The sequence below is a fragment of the Elgaria multicarinata genome, chromosome 16, assembly GCF_023053635.1.
Source record: "Elgaria multicarinata webbii isolate HBS135686 ecotype San Diego chromosome 16, rElgMul1.1.pri, whole genome shotgun sequence".
In the NCBI taxonomy this organism is placed as follows: Eukaryota; Metazoa; Chordata; class Lepidosauria; order Squamata; family Anguidae; genus Elgaria; species Elgaria multicarinata.
In genome coordinates this window covers 8,935,982-8,955,351 of record NC_086186.1, presented here as the reverse complement: position 1 = coordinate 8,955,351, position 19,370 = coordinate 8,935,982, and the positions used below count along the sequence as shown (strand labels likewise).

The window sequence follows — 19,370 nt, the reverse complement described above, 5'->3', positions numbered from 1 at the left end:
GTCTTTGGAACCAGAGCTTTGGTGCATTCTGACGTTGCCCTCCAGGACAGCCTCGCCCAACCTGGTGCCCTCCAGATGTTTTGGACTACAACTCCCATCCACCCCAGCCAGCTTGGGACACCAGGTTGGGGAAGGGGAGGCTGCCTTATGAATTTCTCTTTCCTAAAAGCGTGTGCCGTATTCATCCCTCATATTCAGCCCATATTCAGCCCAAAGCCACCTCTCCTGGCCAAAAGAGAGCTTGATCCAGAAATGTGCAGAGAAAATGCAGCTTCAGATGTAGAAAGATGCTGCTTGAGAACCAGTCAGACCAACAACAGCCCACCTCTCCCAGTACTAGCTACTCAGATGGGACCAGCTCCCCAGGGCATCAAGCGAAACTCCTTCCCAGTGCCACTGCCCAAGATCTTTTGATGAAAGATGCCGGCCAAGGATTGGACCTGCCAGGAGGGACCTTCTGCTGCCCTGATCCAGCTGGGGTGGGGTGGGGTGTCTGCAGCCCCTCCTCAAGCTGGGGTTACTCTGCAAGGAACCTGAATGAAGTAGGCACAATTTGGGGCTTAACCTGAGAACCTCTTGGGTTCTATTGGTGCTCGGTGGTTTGCTGTTGCCCCAGGCCTTGGCCCATTTCCCCCACCAACTTCTCCACTTCCCCGTGGATTTTGTGAAGTTCAAAGAGGAACTGAATTCCGGAAGAGGGCCCCCCAAAGTGGGTCTGGAGCTGTGGTTTTCCTGAAGATGTGTGGTCTGGCCGTACAACTGACAAACCGAGTTCCAGCCTGCATCACATGATCCTTTCATAAAGACTTATTTCTTTTATTTCAGTGGGAACTGAATACAAGTAACAAAGTCGCTTTATATCTTCGCCTTAATTAAGAGCATTATGACCTGCAGAGTCTGGGCCAGGGCAGAATGCCATTGGCACGGCGTTGCAGCACGGATGTGTACACATTCACACCATGCAAAAAGGGAACCGTTCTCTGTGCCACCTAACATACAAAAGTCCCGATCCGGTGGGGGAGTGTGTTGTCCCGCACAAGACCCCCATGAAAGGAGCGTTGGAGCTGCAAAGGAGCACATGGCACCACTGGTGCCTTTCCTTTCAGTAGCTCTTATGCAGGAGAACTTCCCAGTTGGGTGGCAGCGCAGTCATTTGCTGGGGCATGGCGAGCTTTCACAGCTACGAGACTGAGGACGCCAGGCAGTGGAAGGAGAGTTTTAAGCAAAGAGCTGATCCTCAGCTGGCTGTGGATTTGTGATCAGTCGTGTTATCAAAAGGTGCCAGTAAATGCACAATCCCTCTCCAAATGCTTTAGCATCCCCAAGAGATGCTTGTCCCACCAGATTTTGGCAACTTCCGAGGGAGGGGATCCCACAAACCTCCCCAGTAGAGATGCCCACCCTCAGTCAGCCCCATGACACTCAGGGTCCCACCTGCAGGGAAGAAAGTAGACAATCCCCTCCCCTCACTTTTGTGGAAAGCTGCCAAAATACGTGTCCACCTGGCTCTTCGGGCGGCTTCTTCGTGGCTCAGGGAACCCAGCTTGTGCAGCGTCCAGTGCGGGCGCCACACAGGAGAGATTAAAAGCTTTGCAAAAAGGAATCCATCTGCCCTGGGTCTGCTTAGCTAGAACTTCTCTGCTGCTCTCCCCCACCGCCACCCCACCCTGTACACCAACACATTTCATCCAGGGTGGCAGTCTCTGGGGGCCAGCTCCAAAGAACCCGTGCACCATGGCTGGAGGTTAATAATTCTAGGTATGCTGACATGGATGAGAGTGACAGTGAACTCACAGGACCTCGTTTACAAGTAAAGGTATTTAGGATTTTGGCCCAACTGCTTTTGAATCTGAAGGAGGCTTTGAAGGAGTTTGCGATGCTTCCTTGCAGGGAAGAGGGGCCCGCTCCATCCAAAGACAAGAAGCCCATTGGACTCCAGCAAGCCCCTCATGTGTTTCTAAGCAGCAAGCCCCTTTGGATCGTGGCCATAGTCATTCAAGGCTCCCATATCCTTCTGCCTCCCCCCATTGATATGGTCTTCAGACCAGGGTGATCGTGGTAACATCTGTTTACTTCCAAGTAAATCCCACTGTGTTCAATGGTGCTTACTTCCTAGTAAATGTGACTCAGGCTGTGGCCTCAAGCTGTCATTCTGGACACACTCCCCAGGGAGCAACTCAGCGGGGCTTATTTCAGACTAAACATGGACAGAGTTCTGCTGCAGGTCAACTTGAAAGCTTCCAAGTTTCTCCTGGTTTCCTGGCATAGATTAGCGAAATTTAAATGCAAGGAAGACACGCAATTAGTAAGACCATTTGCCGGAAGGTAAAGTCCTGCCAAAATGCTTGAGAAGAGTATTGACATAATGGGGGAGAGGAAGAAACGGCTTCACAGACCTGCTTCGGAGGACAGGAGATGCTGCAGAGTTTCCCAGCTGGTTCTACAGGAGAGAAGGAACTTGGGCATCTGGGCCTCCGGCAGCCAACGATCCATGCAAAGCAGCCGTCTGTTCTTGACGAGAAATGAAGCAGGCGAGTAGGCTGGAAACCGGAATGCTTCTCCTGCAACCTGCCCTGGTTCCTCCCGTGTGGTTGCACCCAGAGCAGCTCCCGAGCCCAGGCCAGCCAGCCAGCAGACCTGCAGCCGCCCCCCCCCCCCCAATGACTTTCAGCTGTTTGTCATGTGGCTGGTTGGGCTGATCAAGTGATAGTGTTTTGCCTCCTTTTCCAAGCGCAGGAGGCTGAGAGCGGCCAGCCTCCTCCCTTCGTCGGCTCCCAGGAGCAAGAATGTGTCGTAACTGTGGGCAGCCCAGAGACCTGGAGCGAGAGGCGGGCCAGAGGAGCCCTCCTTCAGCTGCTCGGGAGGAGCAGAACCACAGCCGGTGGTGCTCCACAGACGTCTGCTGAGGCCCAGACCAGCATCCCACCTCGGCCAAGAGAGAGCCCCCTCACCTGACCATGCTTTTGAACTGGAGTTGCTTCCAGGGGTGCACCCAGGACCCTTGGTATGCTCAGCCGGGGCTCACAACGAGCCGTGCAATGCGGAAACCCCCGTCCAGTCCCTCCCTGCGTGGGCCTCGGGTGTCGGTCGTGACGGGCTCTTGTGGCCAGGACTTGTTAAAAATGGGGCCAGGCAGGGAGAGTTGCTAAGACTTTGCCTTGCAGCATCAGTTCCAGGTCAACGGCGGAGAGCAAGATGTATGGCAGGGGGAAGAGGGTGGCACAGACAGATGGGTCCCACTCCCCAGCAACCTGACTCCCCCGTGCCACCACACCTCTCAAAAGCAGAGGGAGCTACATAATTTACGCGCCCCACCCCGCCCATGCACCCACCCAATCATTGCATGTGGGGCAGGTGCACTGAACCAAGCACGGATCAAAATGGGAGAGAAAGCATCCTGGCCAGAGGGACCGTCTTCCCATAAGCGGCCTTGAAAGTAGGCTTATTTGGTCCTAAAATAGATCTTGAAATTATGACCATTTTTAGAAGGTAATTGTCATTGTTAGGGTAAGAGTTGAGGTAGCTATAGATTTCCTCCAGTTTCGGGGGCACCTTGCCTCTCAGTATCACTAGCTGGGGTACACCAGCTTGTCCACACCAGGCTTTTTATCCCGCAACTTTACCAGAGCTTCTGCTTCCAGATTCTTTGTGGGATTAAGATTGGACCTTTAAATGCACTTCCCCTGTTTTGTTTTGTTTTCCAGTGATTTCATTTATCTGAAAGTGCTGTGTTTCTTTATACAGCCACTAGATGGTGCTGTGGTTACAGTGCAACTCTATCGTTAGACTTTGCGATTCAAATTGCCATTTTAAAATAGCTCATTATCCCCATTACAAATAAAGCCACGGAAATGGTCACAAAGCACGGAAGAGGCCCTGGAAGGTGATGAAGTCATGTAAAGGACCTGCAAATTTCCATTGATAACCGGTCTCGATTGCAGAATCAAAGCCCCTAGAATTTGGCGAACTTATCAAACCCATTGGCAAACCTCTACTCAGGGTTGCCTTTGAGGGATGAAAATTCTCAAAACACAAATGGAATTCTCTCTGCTGAAAAGAAGAGTCTGCGTCATCTGCCTGGGATGTTTGAGGTCAGGGAGAAGATTCTGCCGCACAACATCGAAGTAGTGGCTGTATAGTGGGATGGTGAGGAAAGGGTTAAGAGACACGAAAGCCACTGAGAACAGTGTGTGTGTGTGTGTGTGTATGTGTGTGTGTGTATTCATATGCATTTGTCCTTGCTTTTCACAGTTATGCAAGCTTCCATAGGGTCCAGCGAAATCACATTAATCCAATATTCTCATTCTGCATTCATGGATGCATGATATAAAAAGCAGTTCCCTGACTCTGCACTTCATGGTGCATCAAGGGCTGAGGAAGGCAATGAGAACAGCTCTTGTGGCAATGTAGAACTTGGAAGGAGGAGAGGAAACCCACACTTACTCAATTCATCATCTTTCTGGCTCTTCTCACAGAATTTGTTTTGACTTGTTTCGCCTGCATCGCCACAGTCATGCTTCCTCCTGCCGTTAAGATCTCTTGCATATGCTCATCCTGTGCAACGCACGTGCCTTGTTCACTCCCCCAGTATCTCCCTCTGGAGCAGGCCACAGCCCAAATGTGAAGAGAGGAGGAAGCCATTTATTTGTACTTAACGCGTGTCTCAAAACGCTATTCTGCTTTGGTTTGTGGAGAGACCCCAAAGTCAGACAGCCGCTCTTAAAGTAACTGTTTGTTGAGGGGACATCAGAAAGCCACCAAAAAAGCCCTTTCCTTTTCAAGGAGAATATGGAGGAGCCACATTTTGAGCTGCCACATTTGCGTCATGGGAATTTGGCTGGCCAGAGGACACCCTCGGGGCGAAGCAGAAGAAGGCAGTGCGACTCGCGGGAGCATGCATGCCATTTACAAGAGGGGAGTCCACAAATCTCTACTAGCTAACCACTATTTGTGGTCACCACAGACCCAAGAAAAGTATGGAGGCAACAGCCCTCTCTTGAGCTTGCTCCCCAGCAACTGGCACTCAAGGGTAGTCTCCTCCTAGCCCTGAAGGCTCCATTGAACCATCATAGCTATTGACAGAACAACTCCTCTTCTATGACCATGCCTAATCCTCTTTTAAAGCCATTGAAGCTGATAGACATCAACTCACCTTGCCCCTGCAAATTCCATATATGTATTATGCATTGTGTGAACATGCCCTTCATTTTTTCTGCCCTCTCACGCTGCTTCGGCCTTTCACAAAACAAGAGACTGACACACACAAACCCATATCTTTTTCTGGGATGGACACCGCAGGCGATCTGGCGAATGGATTTTTGGAGGCTCCTGCACACCACAATACGCAGAATACAGGCTGCAAGAGCAACACCCAAGTATTTTTTTTTAAAAAAAAAGAAATTAGACTACAATTCCCAAAATATGCAATCTAATCAGCAATTGGCATGGAAAAGCATCAAGAACTCTACGCATGGGTGATGCACTAATAAAGCCATGCAGGCCTCCATTAGCCCTGGCAGCTTCAGCTTTTCCCAAGGTGGTTTTCCAGGACATACAGAGAGGGGTGTGTGTGTGTGTGTGTGTGTGTGTGTGTGTGTGTGTGAGAGAGAGAGAGAGAGAGAGAGAGAGAGAGAGAGAGAGAGAGAGAGAGAGCGAACGAACGAACGAACGAACGAACATACGTACGTACGTAATAAAATAAACAAATAAACAGTGCCTCCTATTATCCCAGAGCCCTTGATTGCCTTTTCAGACCAGAGAGGTGGGTAAAAGATTCACTTCAGTCTTCCGCGGCCTGCTTTTCATTTTACACTAGAACCATTATGATCCACCAATGCGTTGTACATTTCCAAAGCAATGATGCACAACTCAGGAACTCTTGAACACTTCTGGCAACATCGCTCATCTCAGTGAAGCAATCCTGAGTCTGCCCTCTTAATAAAACAGTAGAAAGTGATGCCTAAGACCACCCAGTCCAGCATGAATCCCATCAGCCAGCAGGCATGGCATGTCCTATTCCTGTTTTAGACCAACACACGTAGAAACAAGAACATCTCATTTCCTGACATCTGACTAGAACTTGCCCTGATGAGTAACGCTGAATTGCACACGCCCTTTCACGGATGACTGCAGAGGGTTAGGGACTTAACCTTTTTGGGCAGTGATGTTTATAAAGTTTGACTGACCTCGTGCAACACCCAAGCCTTAATTGGAGGCTGCTAGGAGGGAATTTAGCTCTGTAGCAGAGTGCAGGATGCCAGGGAATTGATCCTTGGCTTCTCCAGTTAAGGGATCCACCACCACCAGCACTAAGACTGATCTCTCAAGGAAGGAACAAGGACTATTAAAACAAATTTGCTAAGGCAGCAGCTACGGCACCAGCCCAGGAGAGAAGCCAAGATGACCAGACAGAGGGTGGACATCCTCCCAAAACGCGTGGTGCAGAAGGGGGGGGTCAAGTTTAGGAACCGAAAAAGTAGCCTTATGCTGTCTGGCTCCATCTTTTTCTCCTGCCCATATTGGGCTCAAGGCATGGAGTTCCTAAAATTCTGTCCAGTAATACAAATAGGAAAGGAAACATTTGAGTTATCATAGAATAGTAAAAGGGCCTATAAGGCCATCGAGTCCAACCCCCTGCTCAATGCAGGAATCCACCCTAAAGCATCCCTGACAGATGGTTGTCCAGCTGCCTCTTGAAGGCCTCTAGTGTGGGAGAGCCCACAACCTCCCTAGGTAACTGATTCTATTGTCATACTGCTCTAACAGTCAGGAAGTTTTTCCCGATGTTCAGCCAGAATCTGGCTTCCTGTCACTTGAGCCCGTTATTCCGTGTCCTGCACTCTGGGATGATATACAGAGCACCATCAGAGCAGGACCCCAGAAAATAGAAGAACAAAATGTCTTTCATCTCATTGCTCTTGCCTCCTGACAGAGACTTCATGGTTTTAACCAGTTTCATGGCAAGCAGAAGTTGGCCTGCTGTGCCCATCACTGATTTCCCTTAACTGGAAATGTCTGCACCCGCCTAAGAAGGGCATAGATCCAGAGTCTCTTCACATGTACATGTTTAGATGCAGATCTAAAAATGTAACATGCAGCTATAAAAATGGGTGTTTGGAAACCGGCTATTTCATACACATCCACTTATCAGAGAGCCTGATTGTCTGCTGTGTAATGTGTGAAACCGCCTTTTGATTACATAGTCACAAGACCTGAATCAGGGGCACAGCGAAGCTGAAGGCTGTGTGAATCTGCAGTCCAGGTTTTAAGATTCATTCTCTGCCCAGCCATGCAGAACTGGCACATTCATGTATTATCTCGAACGGTTTTGACAAATTTGCCAACCAAGAGGCAAAAACAAAGAGAAATTCCTCTTGTACAAGTTTTACTGTGCTTTAACATCCCAAGTGATGGATGTTTCACTTCAACGCATCCAGCTGCACTGCAAGCCATGGAGGAAAAGGCTCTGAATCAACCAGCCAGATGAATTTTTAAAGCAGCCCCACAGCGCCCATCAATTATGATCCGTCAAATTCTGGTACTCATAACAAGCTATTAGGAGCTGCCTTTGCCTCATCAGTAACTGCTCGGGTCCTTTCCCTTTTGCAAGGCTGGGGCAGCCCCCCCTTCACCTTGTGAAGCCTGCAATCCTGAGCACACTTACCTAGGAGTAAGGCCCATCTGTGGCCAGCAGTGGGACCCATTTCCAGGGGAACCTAGGCTCTGGTTGCAAAGCTCATTTGAGGTCAAATCCAACCTTCTGCATGATGCACAGGGAGGTCCTGAGCCATAAGAACGCAAGAGCCCTGCTGGATCAAACCGAAGGTCCATCTAGACCAGCACTCTGGTCACACAGTGGCCAACCAGCTGTTGACCAGGGACCAACAAAGCAGGACATAAGTGCAACAGCACCCTCCCACCCATGTTCCCCAGAGACTGGTGCACACAGGATTACTGCCTCGGATACTGGAGGCAGCACACAACCATCAGGGCTAGTAGCCATGAATAGCCTTCTCCTCCAGGAATTTATCCAACCCCCTTTTAAAGCCATCCGAATTGGTGGCCATCACTACATCTGGCCTTACATTGGGTTCCTTTTACCCTTCACTAGAGAAGTCTTGTTCCTTTGAAACATGTTCAGGTCTTCTGCTCATGGAAAAAAGACACTCACCTGGATGCTGCAGCCCAGTCTTGGGACAGAGCCTATTTGAGCAGGGAAATCTTGTTGTGCCCCATCCAGGCCTCCGAGAGGGAGCTGAGCTGAGGCTGAGCGCTGCAGCCACAATGGGACTTTGTGGCTGGATCCCGCTTTGAGGGATTTTGCTCAAAGATGCTCAACTCCCCTCCCAAGGCTGCTCCTCCAGGTGCAGCACACTCCCAGCCCAAGAGCCCCTCTTTCTAGATCTCACGCCTGTCTCTCTGGGCTTTAACTCTGCAGTCCCACCACCGCAGGTCAAGAAGCTGCTGCTCATCATGGAGAAGGAGTAAGAGTTCTGAGGGGGGAGGCGATGGTGGCTCACAGGGAACAGCTAGCTTTCCCAGCCTGGTTGAGTCTGGAGTCAGTCTCAGGCATCTACAGGGGTGTGTGTGTGTGTGGAATTTCATGACTGGGAGGGTCATTGCAGCATGAGGTGCCCTTTGGAGCCTAGCCCACCCCCTGGGAGGGAGGGTGCTGGAGTGCACTTCTCTGCCAGGGCTGCAGTGCGAAGCCCAAGATGCCTGCCCCAACCGCCCTTAGGCAAGCCTGGGAAAGGTTAGTCTCCAAGCCTGGCCAAGTCGTGCTTTGGCGACTTGCAGAGTTTAGGCACAAGCCGGCCACCTCTTGGCCCGAGGCAGGGCCGGCCAGCGCATGAGGGCGCACTTTTGCTGTGGTGGGAAGGGGGCCTTCCTTACTCACTGGAAATGCTGGACACATGGCCTCAGCGTCCAGGAGCGCCAGGTGGCACGAAGGACTGGAAGGACAGGTGGCTGCCGCCGGCTGCCTCCTCGACCTTGTCCGCTGCTTTGGAAGCCGGCCATCGCAGCCTCTTGTGGAAGTGTGAACTCCCCAGTTTCAGGGCCTTTTACCTGCCCTGAACCCCCTCCCCACCTTCATGATTTCTAGTGTTAGGAGAGACAGGTCTCCCTGCCCAACTTCCTCCATCCCAGGCACCCCTTCCAAGGCTTCCCTCATGCCCCCACCCGCCAGGCAGCCCCTGGGTCCCGGGGAGCTTTTGTGCGCCTTCCCCAGGCGCCCACAGAGAGCGAAGCAGCCGTTGACGAAGCAGCCGTTTTATTTTGCAGCCCTGGGCCCAGCTCGGCCCCCTTCCCGAGGCGGCCAGCAGCCCCCGGCGGGCCGCTCCGAGGTGCGTCAGCGCCGTTGTCCCAGGCGCCCCTCAGCCCCGGCTCTTGCTCAGTCCTCGCGGGGGCTCCTCTCGCGCCGACGCGGGTCTCGCCATGCGTCCCGACGTGCGCGCGGCCTGGACACGGGTCTCGCCGTGCGTCCCGACGTGTGCGCGCGCGGCTCCACCGGCCTCTACGGCTGCTGGCCCGATCCGGGGTCCTGCTTCGGTGCTGGGTCCGGGTCCGGGTCCTGGTTCTGTTCTGATAGGAGCTGTTGGAAGAGGGGCTTCCAGATGTAGACGCCTCCCACCACGCCCACCACCACGGCCATCAGCATCTCCGTGAAGGTCAGGCCGCGCCCGCCACGCAACATCCTCCGCCGCTCGCGAGAACCGAGACAGATCCTCCGCACCGGTGGGATGGCAGCCTGCAATGCCGCGGAGCCTCCACGCCGCTCCTCTCCCCGTTGCGCACGCGCAGGAAGAGGCCCCGCCTTCTCGCGTCGTCGCCCCCTAGCGGGGCTTTTGAAGAGCGGCCCCTCGCGGAGGGAGGGGGGGAGAACTGTAATATTCTACGCATGCGCAAAGGAGCCCGGCTCAGGCCGAACCTTCCATTTCCTTCTCTGTGAAGCTCCGTTGCGCACGCGCGGTTGAGGGGGCCCCTCCCCTCCTTGCCGTGGAAGCGGAAGTCGTGCGCCGTCGGTGTTGCCATGGAGCCCGGGCGGAGGAGCCCCCCGGTCCGGCTGCGGAAGCGGAAGTCGGTGTTGTACCGGCCCGGGGAGCCCGCGGGGGGGCCCGGGGGGCGGGCCAAAGGTGAGCTGCAGCGCCTCCGAGAGGCCTGGCTGGCCTACCTCGCGAGGGTGTTGTGGCCGGGTGGGGGCGAGTCTCCCTCCGCCCCCAGCCCCGAGGGAAGGGTCGCTGCGGCGGAAGGCTCCGCGAGGGCCTCCTCGTTTCCGTCTCTTCAAAGCCTCTTTGGGGCTCTTGGCATGAGGGGCGGCCACGAACGCTTTCAGCAGAGAAAAGAGCGGGGGCAGGCGCCAGGCGAGCCTTTCCGGGGAAGGCAGCCCACCACTGGGGCGCCACCACGGAGGAGGCCCTGCTCCGCCTCCTGGGCAGGGAGTGCTGGCGGAGGGTCTCAGGAGACGCGCTTCAAGTCTGGGCAGGGAAAACCCAAGGGAGGAAGAGGTGGCGGTCAGGGAAGCTGGTCCCAAGCCCTCCAGTGCATCAAAGGTTAGCACCAGCACTTGGAATCGGGCCCGGGAGCGGATGGGGATCCCGTGCAAAGCACTGGTGCAATAAGACAGTATTACTCATCAGCCCGTTACCACCACCACCACCACCCCCCCCAGGTACTGATTCAGAACAGTCACCACGTTACCTTGACTGTCCTCATCTCTGGATAATGTCTCCCAGCAGCTCTGTGTAGGTGTTGAACAGCCTACAGAGCCCTGTAGAACCCCATAGTTAGTACGGCGGCTGTCAGGGCAGAGCAGTACTGCCCCACCGACCAGTCACTGCAGCCTCCTCTCCACCCACCCAGTCACTGTAGCCTTCCCCACTTGAAGCAAAGGGCCTTCCTAGCATCTCAGTGCCGGTTCCATTGTTCATCAAGGTTGGGTGGTGATTCGGACACACATAGCTGCATGCAGGAGCCCCATGGCATCTGGACCCCCAGCAGGCGGCTTCTGCTGTTGAGCCCCAGTGAGAAACTCCAAGCCGTGGAGCCAGAATTCAGTTGTTGTTGTTGTTGTTGTTGTTGTTATTATTATTATTATTATTATTATTATTATTATTTACAATATATTCCGCTCCCAATTGAAAATTTCGGAGCGGTGTGCAAGATAAAATGAAAATAAAAACAGAATAAAACACTTAAAACAGATCTTAAAAGAAGCAAATACAGTGACGGCTGGACATTAAGGAAAGGCTTCCTGGAATAAAGATGTTTTCAGGAGGCGCCGAAAGGAGTACAAAGTTGGTGCCTGCCTGACCTCCAGAGGCAGGGAATTCCACAGGAGGGGGGCCACCATGCTGAAGGCTCTTCCCCTGGTAGACTCCAATCGGAGGATGGATCTGTGTGGGACCACCAGAAGCAGACCCTCAGTGACCGGGCAGGTTGGTTGGGGAGAAGGCGCTCTCTCAGGTATCCTGGTCCCAAGTTGTTTAGGGCTTTGTACACAAGTACAAGAACCTTAAACCTGGCCCGGTAGCGAATAGGCAGCCAGTTAGCTTTTCTGGTGTGACTCCAGATTCACATCTGATGGCTGCCCATGATCGCCTTTGTTCCAGCTCCTAGAAAAAGAAAGAAGAGGGCATCTGATTCACAGAAGAGTCACTAACACTCATGTTCTGCAGCCAAGATTGTGGTGCAGAAGCTATTTCTCAAGACTATTTACAGACTCCTCACTTAGGTTTTAATGGTTTTCCAGAAAGGCAAGGAAGCAATATACAGCCTTAGAAAACCGTGTTTAAGATGGCAAAGAAGTGATTAGCAACAAGAATAGGATTTGCTTGAGACTAATCTGTTCTGCTTTCCCCAGCTATTTTAGGAGAAAACGTCTACCTGTGCTTGTTTTCTATCACGCTGAGGCTGTTAAACTGCTTCTTGGTCCAAACAAGTTTTGTCCCAGATGAATACTGGCAGTCCCTTGAAGTTGCACATCACATGGTCTTCAAATATCCTGTTATAAATGATGAAATGAAGTATAAGTTTCCTCTAGCTGTTCAGCTGTAAATCCTGCAGAACAGAATGGGTCTTGCTGCAGCACAGAGTAAACATAGTTACAATCAGCTGCAAGCCTGTGCATGCTTACTTTGGGTTAGTCTGGAATAGGAGGGGCAGGGAAAAAGTCCCCACTTGTCTCAAGGGTGGGTTGCTCCTGGCAAGCCTGGCTGTGGGGTGAAAGAAGGTATAGATTTTGTGTGGGGTAGGGACAAGCTAATTTAGTCATTGTCCAAAGTCATTTGTCGATCAAAGAATTCTGGGGAGTTTTTATAGTGGCCGGCCAGTCTCAGAAAGCCATCTTCCGCTTTCCTCTATGCTGAATATCCTCCTTAATGCTGGTAATTATGGCTATTTGACCTGGGAGTGGACGGAAGGTTTGCGGAGTCATCTCTACCCTCTGCTGTTTGCCAGCATCTACAAAGTGCTGCATCTATTTACAAAGGATGACGTTCAGCTGCTGGTGAGTGTGAGACTCGTCCGCTGTCTTCCCTACTGCCCGAAAGACATCCAGGATGTCTCACTACCTTTCTGACGAGGAATCCCTGGCATCCCTTTCCACTGGAGTAACATTGAGCAGGGGGTTGGACTCGATGGCCTTATAGGCCCCTTCCAACTCTACTGTTCTATGATTCTCTGGCTGCTTTGCTGAGGATATACCAGCAGATACCTGGGGGTGGCATACTGACCCTTTGGTATCCAGCACAGCTTGCAGTTGGTGCAGCCTCAGCTGTCTTGGGATGGCCCATGTGCCAGGCAGGAAGGGCATGGCGTGGGAAGAGGGCAGGAGCTAAAGGAGAAGATTGCTCCACCCCCATGCTGCAGGCAAAGTGCAAGCATTGCCTTCATGCCCTTCAGTGCACGGACCCCTGATTTCCTAATTGAAATGTGCTGGTAGAGGCTGAGCCCCATGGATGGGACCTTGGCCAGAAAGGCTCCTCCGCCTGCTTCTGCCTGGCAGGGAGTGGATTTGGTGCAGGATTCTCTCTGGCCAAACAATGCCTGTCCAGGGAAGAAGGACTTGTCATGCAGCTCACGTTTGGGCTTCGTGGTTCAAAGTGGGAGCCTGAGAGATGGTGACGTAGAGACCTTGGACCGTCACCAGGTGCCCCTTGGCTTCTGGCATCTGGTAACACAGGTGGGCAGACTGCACGCAGCCCCTAGTCCAACCCCCACTGCAAATTGAAGGAGCAAAAACCTTATCAGAGTACTCCGGAGCAATAACTAGATTACATTCAGCATGAAAACAGGCCATGTTTGACCCTTTATCACTCTGTAGCAGTTTGCCACTGAATTTTGGTGGCAAACCACCAATTGTTTTGGCTGCCATCCTGCAGGGGGTCACACACAGACACACACCTTGAAGTTGCTTATCCCCACTCTATAGCATTTAGTTTCATGTCCTCCTGGAATTGTACCTTCCTATTCAGCAGAGTCTTTGTGCCTGGGTTAGGTTTGTGCCAGCATCTGAGCTTGGCAGACCACTCCCACGCAGTGGAAGGCTCTTCCAAAGAAATCAGCAGGTTTATGTAGCTCCTTCATCTGTTATTGAAAACCTTTAATCACTGATGCCCATGGATAGTTTGCCTAGCGGGCATAAATGGCAGCACAGTTTCACTGATACCCCCCCTTTTGCCAAAAACTGAGGACAGGAAGAAACAGTTCTAAGGGGTGATAAAGCAATCACTAAATTCAATTCCTGATCATTCAGGGGCGCCTGACTGGGTTATTTGGAAGCTTTCTATCAGCCAATGCCTTCAGTGAACGACCAACTCCCTTATGTGAAGGTGGCGAACATAGCATGAGCTTTGTCCGTGTGTTCCTCTCTTTCCTCACAGATCTGGCTTCCTCGAATCGCACAAGCCCTTCTGGCAGCGCTTGCAGATGTGAAGTTATACTCCTTAGTGAAGCGACTGGATGACGCTGAGACGGCCAAATGGGTGGTGAGTCCAGCCTTCTTTCCCCTTTCTTTGGCCGGTGATGGGTAGCACAGCACGAGCGGCTGACGGAGAAGAGAAGACCGCGCATCCGGCTGGTAGATACTGAACACCCTCCCGTCTGTTCAAATGTCTGATGAATGTTGCATTGAACATTGTGCTGCCATGAACCTTCCCCCGTCCCACACCTGCTGTTCTTCCAAATTGTTTTCAGTACTTCTGCCAGTTGTGTTCTTGGTTCACATGGTACTGCTGTACCAGAACTCTAACCAACACCATGGAAACTGTTATCACCACCTTTGCTCTTTACTACTACCCCATGGGAGGCACGAAGATGGGGAGCAGGTGAGACATTTTATTTCAAGGCAGGGGGTGGAAAGCCTCACTTGTCCTTGAAATGTTTATATTCTTAGGTTTGGGGAAGTGGCAAAGAAAGCACATAATATCCCACATCATCACTAAAACAGACAAAAGGAAAAACCTGCCCATCTGTCTGCCTTTCTTTCTTGTTTAACAGCATTTTTATCCAGCCTTTCCCAGATTCAAGGCAGCAAACATAACATGCACTAAGAAGGCACTTCTGTGCACGCTTACGTGGGAGTAAGCCCCACTGAACATTGTGGGTCTCCCTTCTGAGGAAGTTTGTCTAGGACTGAGCTGCCAAGCAGTAAGGCTGCACACCACGGGAAAACATCTGCATCACTGTTTATTATAGAATCATAGAATAGTAGGAAGGGGCCTCTAAGGACATCGAGGCCAACCCGCAGCTCAGTGAAGGAATCCACCTTAAAGCATCCCTGAGAGATGGCTGTCCAGCTGCCTCTTGAAGGCCCCTAGTGTGGGAGAGCCCACAACCTCCCTAGGTAACTGATTCCATTGTCATACTGCTCTAACAGTCAGGAAGTTTTTCTTGATGTCCAGCTGGAATCTGGCTTCCTCTAACTTGAGCCCGTTATTCCGTGTCCTGCACTCTGGGAGGATCGAGAAGAGATCCTGGCCCTCCTCTGTGTGGCGACCTTTCAAGTATTTCTATACTGGCCCATCGTTGAAGCTCTTCAGATGGTTTTCTAAAACTAAGACCATTAAAATACATTATGCAAGGTATAAAACTCTTTATATAAAAGCATATGAACAGACAGCACATACACAGACAACGTATATCTAAAACAATCCTAAAAATCACACTGGTTTTGCAAAAGCTGCTTGAATCTTCCCACCCTTCAGTGTTTCCTCTCCTCTCTAGCCTTCCCTACTTGAGCCTGGCAGCTCTTGCCTTGATGATCCGCCCGACAGCTGCCCTTCTGTGGACTCCGTTGCTGCTCAGGCACTTTTGGAAAGAGCCCAAGAAGCGGCAGCTTGTCCTGTACAGGTGCATCCCAGTGGGGTAAGTGTGAATCCTCTTCTGAATTCAGGTAAATGAGCAAAACAGAGGTGTTTGTCAGGTTTATATTCCAGCTTTCCACCAAATGGCATTCAAGGCAGCTAGCTAACGGCAAAGATGCAAATACAATAAAAATAATAAAGTATGAAATAGCAACCATAAGACACCAGGTAGAAAGCCAAAAAATCACACAAAGCAGGCAGATTAGTCCACAGACTAAACTGGGCTGCCAGACATGCCAGCATCCAGGCGGTGGCAGCAAGGAGGGTTCTGTGGATGGACATTCCTGGGCTCCCTTGTGCGGAGGGAGAAGGGGGATCCCGCTCTGGGTGGTGAGCAGCAAGCCAGGGGTGAGCCTTCCCCTGGGTTAGTGCCTGGAGCAAGTGTGGGGACCGTGCTTGCCCACCACAGGGAAATCTGTGGGGGAAGAGGGGCCTGGGAGGAGGCGGCAGCCACAGCAGGGCACTCCACCTCCATGTCCTACAGCAGTTCTCTTCCTTTTCTTCACAGATTGATCGTTTTGGGAGGCGCTTTAGTCATTGACCGCATCTTCTTCGGCAAGGTAAGTTGGCGGTGGCTCAGTGTCACGGCCAGATTCCCAAAGGGCTCCAACGCATACGATTCGCAACGGAAAGGTTTGGCCGGTCACCGGCCTTCTCCATCCTTTCCCCTCCAGCCTTGACCCCACAGAGCTTTTCAGTGCCTGCCTGGGGAGAGCGCTGGACCGCAGTTGCCAGTCGGTCCTTCCTCCCAGTGCCACAGCACAGCTGGCTCATTCAGGTGGGGAACTGGTAGCCCCCGGGCCAGAAGTGGGCTGCGAGGCCTCCCTGGCCAGCCTGCACATTCCCATGGGCCGTGCCTCCTCCCCCAGTAGGACATTGAGGCTTGAAGAAAGGCAGCCATGTTCAAGCCTAAGTGTTCAAGCAGGATAGAAGACCCCTCATTCCTCCTCTAGCCTTCTGCCCATTTTACAGCCTGACTTTGTTTCCTTCCTGCAGTGGGTTGTGGTACAGCTGAACTTCCTGAAGTTCAACGTGCTGCAGAACCTGGCCACCTTCTACGGATCCCACCCTTGGCACTGGTATTTCACGCAGGGCTTGCCAGTCGCCCTCGGCCCTCATCTCCCCTTCTTTATTCATGGCTGCTTCCAAGCACCAAAGAGGCATCGCGTATTCCTGGTTGTGGTGCTTTGGACGGCGGCAATTTACAGGTCTGCTTCCCTCCACGTTGACTCATTCGTTAAGAAGTTCATTAAGTTTGTCTACTGAATTTCGTTACCATCTTTCTGCCAGGGGCATTGAAATTTAAAATTACTGCTCAGAAATCTACTAGATGTAATAACAAAAGGAAAAAGAGGCGGGGGCGGGGGCAGACAAACAATAAACCAATCCAGGCACCAGTTCTTGCATGAAGTTCGCAAAGTGTGCGGGTGGAAGGGCTGCTGGGCTTCATTTGTCAGCCTGGGGTGATGCTTAATGAGAGTCCAAGAACTCCTTACATTCTTCTAGCAATATCCTTCCTGCTTTATTACAGCACACTGAGCCACAAAGAATTCAGGTTTATCTATCCGGTGTTACCCATGTGTATGATATTTTGCGGTAAGCACTTTAGCTTTAAATGTATGGTGATACTTTTAAGGAATTAGGTGCCCCCTTTCAAGACTTCCACATTCATCATAATATGAAATGTAAATTTTAAATAAAAACGTGCTGTCATTGACCTGTTCCACACGTAACGATAACCCGTGCAAGAGCGGGCCTGCCACTTCCGCTTTTACTCAGCAATCTACGATAGGCTCCTTCGTAGGTTGCTGAGCGTGACGTCCAAACCTGTGCCCCTGGGTGGTTTAGGGGCTAAAGAATGGTTTGTTGTTGGGTTAAGAACTGGGCTGTTTAGCCCCTGAACTACCCAGCGGTCCAGGTTTGGACGTCACACGCAGCAACCTGCAAAAGAGCCTATTGTGGGTTGCTGAGTAAAAGTGGACGTGGCAGATGGGCTGCAGACACCGTGCTCGTGCTCTGCCGCTCATCCCCACAGCCCGTAGCATCAGGGTTGAGCCACAGAAGGGGATGGAGGAGGCCTCATTGCCCAGTGCCTTGGGTGCCTCCCCTCTGTGCATAAAGGGACCCTTCCCCACCGGGGTCTCATGGGGTGGGGGGCAGGGCAAGAACTGTACCATTTGAAGAGGCTGCTGGACTCTTGCTCCTTTTTTGCCTAATGTAGCTGCCTCCCCCCACCCCACCCAGGGCATTCGCTTAAACAGCTGAAAAGGTGGAGGAAGGCAGCCGTCTCCTTCCTGCTGATCTCCAACTCACTGCCCGCTCTCTACACTGGTTTGGTCCATCAGCGTGGAGCTCTTGACGTCATGGGCCACCTGCAAGAACTCTGCAGCGCTCCTGACCCAGAACAGGTGTCCGTCTTTATGCTGATGCCGTGCCATTCAACTCCTTATTACAGGTAAGCGAGGCAGCCTGGCATCTCTCCAGTTTTACACCTAAGACCATTTGCAACTCCAGTCTATGCCCACTTACCTGGGAGTAAGCCCCATAGAAACCAACAGCAGTTCCCTCTGAGTAGACATGTACAGGACATGCAAATGATTTGATTTGGATTCACCCTGAATGGAGTCTTCAGGAGCTTTCTCCTAAATGGCTCACTGAGAGGATATGCATTTTTCATAACAGCTTTCGTGAATTTCTCATGTAATATTTGGTGACTGTTATGAGGGGTCTGGGAAGCAGAGCCCCCCCCCCAAAAAAAACCCATTTTGTCCAGGCAAATTGAGGCAGTTTTACAATCAAAGGCAACTTGCAAGCTTGGCATTCAACCTAAGGGGAAACCGTCAATGTTGCATCCCGTGTTGATTGCATTATAGCAGTGCCACCATTTCCACCTGCCCACGTCCCTCCCAAAGCCCAGGGGTCTCCCCTGCTTTCTGATTACAAGGTTATATATCTCCCTCCCCCCTCCGCCAACTCGCCCCACCCTGCAGGTGCTGTCACCTTGCGACAAGGGCCTCCCAGAGATGCCTGCCCTCACTAAAACACCCAGCCCCAGCGGTGCTTATTTAGAAGATGCAGAAAATGCCGCCAAGATTTCCTGGTACAAGTTCAGCCTTGATCAGCCGCGTCTGAAGAACGCCTCTTTCCCTTCTAGCCACGTTCACTGCCCGTTGCAACTGAGGTTCCTTCAGTGCCCTCCAGATTTGACAGGAAGGAAGGATTATCTCGATGAAGCTGACTTGTTCTACGCCAGCCCTCTCAAGTGGCTCAGAGAAGAGTTTTCTAACGCAACGCTGCTACCCTCACACTTGGTCTTATTCAGCGTGCTTGAGCAGGTATGGAAAGGACAAAACAATCTGTCCTGTTGCTTTCGGCAGGGTTTAAGCGCCTAGAAGCTAGAGAGAATTCGAGAGGCCGAGAGTAGCGGAACAAGCTCATTTCTAAACTTCTGATGCCCCCTTTCAGTAGGGCTAATTACATCATCAGCAAGTAGCCTCATCTCTGGAAAGATGTTAGAGAGGGTGTGTGTGTGTGACTGCGTAGTCCCAGAAAGGGAATGTGGAAGGCCCCAAGTCCATCAGCAGGGCCTGAAGGCCCCAGCTCTTGGTTAGTGATTGATAGGCATTTTTCCTCCCCTATGGATTTAATATCTTTGAAAACCACCTAAACTACTAGCTGGCACATCTTGTCTGCATTGTGTGAGGACTTCCCAACAGGCAGAGCAGCCTTTCCGCCAGCGGGATGATGGACAGCCTTGCTTGGCCAATCAGTATGGCACAAAGGTGGGCCCCAGGCTCAGCCTTGTAGTTAGGCTGCAGCCACCACCGGCAGGGAGGGGGAAAGGGGATGGAGGCAGCCAATTGAGGCGCGTGAAGGAGGGGGCGGGGCCTTCCCATAGGTACATTTCAGAGGGGTGATTCACTATGCGTGAGCCACATTTGCGTTATTCGTGAGCCCCTCTGTGGCGAGGGGACCGAGGGGCAAAAAAGCAGGACTGCTAGCGCCCAT

General features: G+C 52.0%; 1 protein-coding gene across 2 annotated transcripts in view; it reads left to right on the top strand.

Moving 5' to 3' along the window:
* The first annotated feature begins 10,004 nt into the window (after positions 1-10,004).
* Positions 10,005-19,370, top strand: part of PIGB (phosphatidylinositol glycan anchor biosynthesis class B) — a 301,093-nt gene continuing 291,727 nt past the window's right edge. For both annotated transcript variants that reach the window (XM_063142835.1, XM_063142834.1), the window contains exons 1-11: positions 10,005-10,133; positions 11,861-11,996; positions 12,388-12,505; positions 13,881-13,985; positions 14,194-14,324; positions 15,223-15,363; positions 15,871-15,922; positions 16,359-16,570; positions 16,894-16,958; positions 17,607-17,817; positions 18,517-18,697. In XM_063142835.1, coding sequence (XP_062998905.1) covers positions 10,031-10,133; positions 11,861-11,996; positions 12,388-12,505; positions 13,881-13,985; positions 14,194-14,324; positions 15,223-15,363; positions 15,871-15,922; positions 16,359-16,570; positions 16,894-16,958; positions 17,607-17,817; positions 18,517-18,697 — 1,455 coding nt within the window. In that variant the 5' untranslated portion in view covers positions 10,005-10,030. The remainder of the gene's footprint in view (positions 10,134-11,860; positions 11,997-12,387; positions 12,506-13,880; positions 13,986-14,193; positions 14,325-15,222; positions 15,364-15,870; positions 15,923-16,358; positions 16,571-16,893; positions 16,959-17,606; positions 17,818-18,516; positions 18,698-19,370) is intronic.